The sequence below is a fragment of the Dendrobium catenatum genome, unplaced genomic scaffold (genome assembly GCF_001605985.2).
Source record: "Dendrobium catenatum unplaced genomic scaffold, ASM160598v2 fragScaff_scaffold_493, whole genome shotgun sequence".
Taxonomy (NCBI): domain Eukaryota; kingdom Viridiplantae; phylum Streptophyta; class Magnoliopsida; order Asparagales; family Orchidaceae; genus Dendrobium; species Dendrobium catenatum.
The window spans coordinates 206,666-216,286 of record NW_021318955.1 but is presented as its reverse complement, the minus strand read 5'-3'; the positions used below and the strand labels follow the sequence as shown (position 1 = coordinate 216,286).

Here is a 9,621-nt window from a genome sequence, read left to right as displayed (position 1 = left end):
GAACGATAATAGACATTAATCATTGATAAACATATTAGTTATGATCCATAAGGAATAGTGGTCGTGCGATGATAGGCAGTTAACTTGGTCTCTTTTTTTTTTATGAGAAGAGATTGACTGACCATGAAGACTGGTCTTAAATATCTAAATGACAAATAGATGTGATAAGCCATTGGTAAGCTCAAATGATCACCAATAAGAAACATCAAAAGTTTGGACATGGCTAATAGTTTTAGTCATTCACTTGATACGAAGGGAGATTGAGAAACATAGCGACCAAGAAGAAAGGTGTTGACAAACATTATTTAGTGCCATATGGACTTAGATCCAACAGTTCTTAGTATCATTGGGTTCATCTTGTTGAATGTTTTGACTTCATCATAAATTTATTGATAAAAAAAAACCTCAAATGATCTCAAATTTATTTTTTGTCCAAATACTCTGATGTTTTAAGATTTGAAAATCAAATGAAAAACATTTCAACCTTTTATCAATGCTTCGGGATTTATGCTTCACTCAAAAAATTATGCCTAAACCTGAAAACATTTTGATAAGCCAAACAATAAACATTCCAATAAATATAACTTTATTTTATTTGTTAGCTTATCTTACATTTAAAAATAACCATATAAAAATTTTTAACTTCATATAGACAGCAATAAAACTTCTTTCAGCATACCCATCTCTTAGTTTACAATATCAAGAAAATAATTGCTCTATAATAATTCACTTGATGTGATTTTTTTCAATTAAAATACAGGCACCGAGATAGTAACAACATTCAAAAGAAAATATAAATAAAATTATAAGATAGCCATGAACTATGGCCAGCGTTAACATATAGTATCAGAACCTTTTCTTGCTTATTCTTTGATTAAAATTTACTTAAAAAAATACTTTGTGTGTTTAGAGTTATCAAGCTGGGAAGCTCTAAACTAATTTATCTATTTCATTTAGTTAAATATTGTTATTATGAAGAATTGAAGTATTCAAGTCTTCATAATAACAATATTATGAAGAATTGAAGTATTCAATTCTTCCTGTACAGGTGGCCTCCTCTTTATAAAGAAAACAATAGGACAGCTGAGAATACAATCAACTAACCAGCAACAAGATGAGACAATAATAACAGCATGTTGCGAGATTTAAAACAGAAAAACTCGCCTTAATAGGTTCAAGAGCAATTTCCACTCCTTAAACAAAGAAAGTACCTCTCTGACTGATTCAAGAAAATGACATTGCACTCTACAATACTATGATTCAAGAAAAAGTCATTGTAAACCAACCTTACAACCAAGTAAATGACATTGCACTCTACAAATGAAACATTACCCAATTTTAGTTAATAAATTAGCATTTGCTCCATAGAGAGATATTGTGATGCAGCGGCTAAGCAAAGAAGAAGAAGAACCGCAAGGGAGATCAATGGAACAGTAACCTGAACAGGATTCTTAATATTCAATGAGTAAAAAGCTGTGTCATCCCTTCTCTAGATGAAACATATACTAGGAAAAATTAAAAGGCAGAAAGCATAATGGGAAAATGCTAAAAGGTAAAGCTGAAAAGCAAAACAGAAAGGGTAAATTGTCAGGGACAGTTCGGTAGTGCTGCTTGTCACCCAACTCTAAGTTCCGTCTGAGTAGCCAGGCTAACTAGTTCCCGCATCAGCTCATCCCAGATTCCGAGAAGCTCGACTCCGACGAAGCTGCGATAGGGGCCTCGTTGTCCGGAGGAAAGTAGCTGTATAATTCTGTTACATTGAAAGTAGAAGAAGTGCGAACCTCCGGCGGTAAATCAATCACATAAGCATTGTCGTTGATTTTGTTCAAAATCGGAAAAGGTCCCATTTTCCTTGGACAAAGCTTAGAGTATGCGCCTTGTGGATAACGTTCACGACGCATTCGAATCATTACCAAATCTCCGACGTTAAACGTCTTGAACCGGCAGTGGGCATCCGCCTTTTGTTTGTATTTTTCATTGGACTTTTGGAGATTTAGCTTCACAGTTCGGAGAGTGTCCTGAGCCTCAACCAATGTTTTGCTAGCTAGAGATCTACAGCCCTTCGGTAGGATAGCAATGTCAACCAATTGGTTGGGAATTTTAGTGTAAACTAGCTGGAATGGGCAAAGCCCCGTTGACCGGTTGGAGGTAGCATTGTAAGCAAATTCCGCATGGCTTAACAACTCTTCCCATTTCTTGTGATTGTCTTGCACTAAGCATCTCAACATGTTGCCGAGCGTGCGGTTCACTACTTCAGTCTAACCGTCCGTCTGCGGATGATACGCCGAGCTGAGTTTGATGTCCGTGTTAAGCTTCTTCCATAATTCCCTCCAAAAATGACTTACAAATTTCACGTTACGGTCGGACGTCAAACTGCGCGGCACTCCGTGTAGTCGGACAATTTCCTTGAAGAAGAGGTAGGCTATGTTAACCGCATCGAAAGTCTTCTTACAAGGGATGAAGTGCGCCATTTTAGAGAATCGGTCTATAAGCACCATAATAGAATCTGAACCTCTCTTCGTGCGAGGTAGCCCCATGACAAAATCAAGGGAAAGATCTTCCCATATAGAATCGGGAACGGGCAGAGGTAAATAGAGTCCGGTGTTTTGGGCGGTTCCCTTAGACCGTTGACAGACGAAACATTTTTCAACGAACCGCAGCACATCACGGCGTAAATGAGGCCAATAAAACCTCAACTGTAGCAGCTCTAAAGTTTTATCTCTTCCCATATGAGCGGCCAACCCACAACAATGCAATTCTTTGATAAATTGGGGACGCCAGGAGGAATCAGGCACACACAAACTATTTCCTTTTAAAAGAAATCCTTGCTGTAAGGAGTAGTCTTGCATCGGCTTGCCTATTTTACATGCCTCCCAAATCACCGAAAAATCTCTGTCTGTCTCATATAACTCATGCAGGGATTGGTCCAGTAATCTCCGTCTGGAGGCAGACGAGCAGAGCAGAGCGTCGGCTCAAAGCATCAGCTACCCGATTGCTTTTACCTGCCTTGTGCTTAATTACAAAACTAAAGCGTTGAAAAAACACCACCCATCTTGCGTGCATACGATTGATACTCTTTTGACTGTTAATATAGTGTAGAGCTAGATTGTCGCTGCATAAAATGAAGTCTCGATGGAGTAGGTAATGTTCCCACTGCTTAAGTGCACGAACCACATCGTAGAGTTCTTGTTCATAAGCTGACCAATTCTGACGTGGTCCACTCAGTTTTTCACTGGAATACTCCACAGGTTTTCCATCTTGTGATAGAACCGCTCCGATCCCCACTGCCGACGCGTCGGTTTCAACCTGGAATGGTTTGTTAAAATCAGGAAATACTAGTACGGGAGTGGTGCAAAGAGCTTCTTTGATCCTTTCAAAGCTAAGCTGTTGTAATTTTCCCCACACAAATTTTGAAGCCTTCAAACAATCAGTCAATGGGGCTGTAATTTCCCCGAACCCACGAATGAATCGCCTGTAATAATTAGCTAGCCCATGGAAGCTCCTAACTTCCGAGATAGTCATGGGTGTTGGCCAATTGCGGATGGCCGAAACTTTTGTGGAGCTGTGTGAACTCCTTCCGGAGAAAGAACGAAGCCCAAGAAGTGAACTTCGGTAGCAGCAAACTCACATTTGCTCACATTAATGAGAAGTTGATTGTCTCGAAGAATATCTAGTATGGCTCGCAAATGGCGCATATGCTCTGCAAAAGAAGTGCTGAATACAAGAATATCATCAAAATAAACTACACAGCACTTATCTAGAAATGGCTTGAGGATGTCATGCATCAACCGCATAAAGGTGGAGGGGGCATTGCAAAGCCCAAAAGGCATCACATTCCATTCGAACAATCCATCCACTGTTTTGAAGGCCGTCTTCCATTCGTCTCCGAAACGGATACGAATCTGATGATACCCACTACGCAGATCGAGCTTGGAGAAAATTTGGGCGCCAGCGAGCCGATCCAAAAGATCATTGATCCGAGGAATGGGAAACCGACATTTAACGGTAATGCGGTTGATTGCTCGGCTGTCAATACAAAGTCGCCACTGTCCGTCTTTCTTTGGAACAATCAAGGCCGGAGCTGCACAAGGACTGAGGCTTAGTTGGATGAAATTTTTCTGCAGTAATTCTTGAATTATTTGTTTTAAGATGGTGTGCTCTTTGGGGCTCATTCTGTAATGAGGCAGATTAGGTAAAACAGTGCCCGGGACGAATTCAATTTGATGTTGTAAGCTGCGCAGGGGCGGTAGAGCGGAGGGTAATTCCGTAGCTGCTACATCTGCGTAGTCCTGAAGTAAGCCTTGAATTTCCGGAATGTGACTTACTACCGAAGGATTGACAGCTTGGTCATGAACCACTAGTGCCAAAAGAGAATTAGCTTGGTCTTGACTTCTCATCAAGGCGGTACCTGATACGAGTCGCGCAGCAAACAGGTTTTGAGCCGCCCCAACACTAGAAGAATGACTACCAGGAACCAGCTTAAGTCGCTTTCCTTTCCACTCCAGAGTATAGGAGTTAGCACGACCATCATGAATGGCTCCGGTGTCATACTGCCACGGCCGTCCCAGAATTAAATGACAGACGTCCATATCAAGGACGTCGCACGTAATGTGGCACAAGTAACTCTTTCCAATTGAAAATGTTACCTTGCACAAGTCGGCAACCATGAATTCTACTCCCTTCTTTATCCAACCAATCTTATAAGGTTTCGGATTTTTTGTGATGCTGAGTTGAAGAGCTTGAACTGCCGCCCGAGATATAATATTCTCGGTGCACCCACTATCAATTACCATGTCACAAACCTTCCCGTTGATTGTGCATTTCGAACAAAAAAGACTATGCCGCTGGCTAACAACTGGCTGTCTCGGGGCTATCAGTATCTTCTCCATCACACACAACACCGGGTCTCCCTCATCTGCCAATACGACTTCGTATTGAGCATCTGCTTCTTCTTCATTTGTCTCTGATTCAGCTGCCTCATCGCCTTCTACAATCTGAGCCTGATGCCGGGTGGGGCATTCATTCGATTTATGTCCCGGCTGGAGGCAACAAAAACATTTAATTGTTGAGGGTTTGGCATACGGGTTCTTCCGTCCTCCGGCGCTTCGGGATTTCAATTGCACCTTGTCATCACCCGGTTGAGTGTGAGTAACGGGTGGAATTGTAACATGGTCCTTAGCAGGAGTACCACCCGATCTTGAGGGTCCAGTCAAGCCATCTGTTATACTTCGCCGAGGAGCCTGAGTTCGGTATGGCCTTTGCAATTGAGATTCCACCTTGAGAGCGAAATTAGCAGCCTGGGATAAGAACCGTACCGAATTGAGCTCTAATTTATCTTGGATAGCTTCCTTTAAACCCGCCGTGTAACGAGCCACCAATTGATTCTCCGTCTCTAGAAGATTGTTGTGGGCACTCAACCTGTAAAATTCTTCAGTGTACGCGTTGATGGATCGTTGCCCTTGGTGGCACTGTTGATACTGCACGTACAAAAGTTGTTCAAAGTCCGTGGGTAAGAAGTGTCGCCACAACAGACGCTTCATGCGGCTCTAGTTGAGTACCAGACCTTTGCCTTCTCGCCGCCTGCTTTGTACTACTTGCATCCACCACGCACTGGCTCCACCCTTGAGACGGCACGCCACGTACTTCACTTGTTTGACCGGTGGAATTTCCATATAATCAAAAAAAATTTCTACCGCCGCTTCCCAGTCCAAATAATCCTCGATGTGCATCCTGCCTTCAAAGAATGGAATATCAAGCTTAATGCGCATACCTTCGGGTTCTTGTCTCTGTAGTCTATGTCTTCGCATCCTCTCCACTCTGGGACGATGGAGTTCTTCTTCGGCGTCGGATCGAATCTCCTCTGATAACTCTTCGAAGCCCGATTCAGACATCATCGGATACAATGCTGGTTCCCTGGGTGGTGGGTGTTCCATGCGTAGATGCCTCCTCAGTACTGGTAAGGTTGCCGGAACGTTTGGATGAACTACTGGATTAGTAGCTACCCGAACTTGTCGCATTTCTTCCCGCATATCATCGGCGAAGCGTGCGAAATTATTGATAAGATCCTCCAATTGCTTGGATGTCTATTTTTGTGTTTCCCATAACGCCTCCAAACTCCAATCTTCGTCGGATCTGGGCCGGCTGCTACCTTCCGCCATCGTCGCCGGCAACTAGCTCTGATACCAAAGTTGATGCAGCGGCTAAGCAAAGAAGAAGAAGAACCGCAAGGGAGATCAATGGAACAGTAACCTGAACAGGGTTCTTAATATTCAATGAGTAAAAAGCCGTGTCATCCCTTCTCTAGATGAAACATATACTAGGAAAAATTAAAAGGCAGAAAGCATAATGGGAAAATGCTAAAAGGTAAAGCTGAAAAGCAAAACAGAAAGGGTAAATGTCAGGGACAGTTCGGTAGTGCTGCTTTTCACCCAACTCTAAGTTCTGCATGAGTAGCCAGGCTAACCGGTTCCCGCATCATATTGGGTCCACAAGTGATCTGATTATGAACAAACATAAAGCACCAAACATGATAGAGCTGACTATCAAGAAGCACAACAAAACACATCTAGAATCCTAATGATTAGGCTTGATAAAACCTAATAGTCTACAACAGCAAAACTAATGAGTAAAGTAAAGTAACATAACATAATTACATCCATAATCATATACAGAAATAAGCAATAACCTAAATAAACACAAATGAAATAAGTTACGAACCTAACTAAAAAACAATAACAATACGACTAATGAGATTGCGTGGTTGTCATTTAGTTATGGGGGAAGTAAACCAGAACTAGGAATCCAAACATTCTCCCCAGTTGCAACAATACGACTGAACATAAGATCCAACTTCTCTTCTAACTCTGGTGGTATTCCATTGAAACGAAACTTCTTAGCATTTGGCATTACCTAAAGTACAATGCGTTATATTACGTAAGTGTTGGTTTGAATTTAGAGTATAAAGTGAATGATTTAAAATTTGAGAGATACCTGCAATTTTTCATTCCACCAATCATTAGAAGCATCAACTGTTTTTTTAATTGGATTCCAACCAATTCCAGTCTCGCCTCGCAACAAATCTTTCCATTGCTTCCAATCTTTCTTTAATTGGTCCCACTTATTTTTAAGTTGGTTTCGGTCATAAGTTCGTCCAGTGCGTTCGTTGAAATTTTTAAGTAGATTTTTCCAACCTTCTTTAGTAAAATGTGTGGTTGGTCTATTTCCCAATATATATCACAATATGTTAAAGTCGTATCTATGTCCCATGATGTAGGTGCAAATCCTTCTTTTTGATTTCTCATCTACATGTTAAAAAAAAAAATTTAAGATAGTTGTATTATTTATACGAACAAAAGAATTTTATTGATTTAAAAAACTTCTAATTGTAGGTTACTATTTATTTTTTTATAAATCATGCATATTGTATCAAATTGTGCCTAATAATAATTAACACTTGTAATTTTTTGTAAGGGAAGAAAAAAAGTTTTAGTTGAACCACTTCATATAGAATAAGCAGTAGTAGAAAATAGGGTAAGCGAATCACCTGAAACAATGGAAGAAGCTTAACGTTGCTGATGATCAGAAGAAATAAGTTGAACAACTTCAAATAGAAAGAAGAACGCCTCTTCTGAACGAGCTGCCAAGCGGGAGATTTACAAGAGCATAAGAACCTGGATTAACAAGATTAGGAGAAGGTTAGATTGTCCGACGTATGCATCTGCGACTAGGAAAATCACTAGGGAATGTTTAGCAACAGGATTTATGCAGGATTCGAGCAAGATTTTTGCAAAATCCTGGCAAACGGGATTTGTGCCCGTAAATCTCAAGGCGGAATGAGCAGACAAAGAAACGAAGAAAGTTACCTTGCAGAGCGAGCGATCTACCGTTGTTGCTTCCGATAAACCCTAAAGTTCTGTGACAGGGAGGGAACGTCGTTGAAGGAGCGAAGTCGAACAACAACGAAGGAGCAAGAGGTAGGAAATTCGGTTTCAGCTAGGAGGTTACGCGAAAAATGCCGAAAGGGATGGTTCGGTTTCCTGAATCGATCGGGAGCAGACTGTCTTGTTCGGGCCTTCTATTATGAATTGAGCGAGATTTCAGAATCGATGGGCAGCAGCCTGTCTTGTTCGGGAGTCCGGATGGAAGGAGCTAAAAAACAAAACAGCAACAGTTTTTTTGTCTTGCCATTTAAAGACGAAGGTTTCGTGGTCGACGTGAGAACGTGGAGGGTTAATTCCGACATTTGGTGAGCGAAACTGTGTTTTTTGAACGAATAAGCATACAAGGAAAAAAATTTTTTAACGACTCAAAATACGTGGTTTAATAAAAATTGATTACGGATAAATTTGTCTTCCAAACAGGTACCACAAACTGATTTAAGCTTATTCAAACAGAAACAGAGGAAATAAACTTAATTAAACGAGGCCTTAAACTCTTCAACATTGAGACACCTTTTTTGTAATGGTTTAAGTTTTATTAAGAAACTCCAAAATTAAGAGTGCTCGTGCGAGAACAATCTTGAGATAGGTGACATCCTAGGAAGTTATACTAATGTGACAAAATCGTAAGGCGATTAGGCCAAAGTGGACAATACATTGATATTTAAGAATTTGGATTGTTACAAAATGGTATTAGAATATTACACCAGCCGAAAGATAGGAACTAAGTGACATACAAGATAAAATGCTATGCCATGGAGGTTACCTCTTGAACCATGTATGAGACAAATCACTATATGGTAGGAGCTCCTACTTGAACTTGTAGGGTTCACCTCTATAATCCTATCTACTAAATAAATAATTCTGAGATAAAGATACTTACGATGATACCAGTTACTTAAGTGGAGGATATTGTAAAACCTCTTAAGTAAAAATAAGAAAAATTATTAAATATCAAGACACCTTATGGTGTAATAATTAAAATTTTACTAAGAAACTCCAAAGTTAAGCTTGCTTATGCAAGAACAATCCTAGGATGGGTGACCTCCTTGGAAGTTACACCAATAATACAAAATCATAAGACCATTAGGCCAAAGCAGATAAGACCTTGATAGTTAAAATTTTGAGTTGTTACAAAAGATGCTCGTGAATATATAAATCCTCAACCAGCACAACCTTATCAATCACACACTCGATGAATATCTTTCTTACCATGTTGTATAAAACTAAGTTGGAAAAATGATCATTTTAATCCATCCTACATAAAATATATGAGTTTTTAAAAATAATTGAAATTCAAAGAGTAGATGCTAAAATAAAAGTAATGAAAAACTTCAAAATTGACCTCGAGTTATCTACTTATAGGCATTGATTGTTGATGTGCCAACCACTTATCTAGTATATAAGCATCTTACAAATCCAACACATCTAGCTTAGCCAAACCAAATCGGGCATGTTTGAGTCATTTTTATATTCTTCTAGGCTTTTAATAAGTCATGATAAACAATAACCGATGTAGACCTACATTTTTCCAAGTCAGATCATTAAAGCTTCGTTTGGGACAGCTTTTTTATTGCTTCTTAAAATAGAGTTTTAGTTAAAAATTAAAAGTTGTACTAAAATTCTGTTTTAAGAAACAATAAAAAAATTGTCCCAAATAAAGACTAAATTATCTCAATATCTT

The 9,621-nt window shown here is 39.8% G+C and overlaps 1 protein-coding gene across 1 annotated transcript; it reads right to left on the bottom strand.

Moving 5' to 3' along the window:
- Positions 1-3,518: 3,518 nt before the first annotated feature.
- On the bottom strand, positions 3,519-6,029 carry LOC110108147. The gene is made up of 3 exons (XM_020838661.2): positions 5,559-6,029; positions 4,200-5,477; positions 3,519-4,118 (listed from the first exon to the last, which is right to left on the bottom strand). Exons 1-3 carry the CDS (start codon positions 6,027-6,029, stop codon positions 3,519-3,521), a joined length of 2,349 nt encoding a protein of 782 aa, XP_020694320.1.
- Between the last annotated feature and the right edge of the window lie 3,592 nt (positions 6,030-9,621).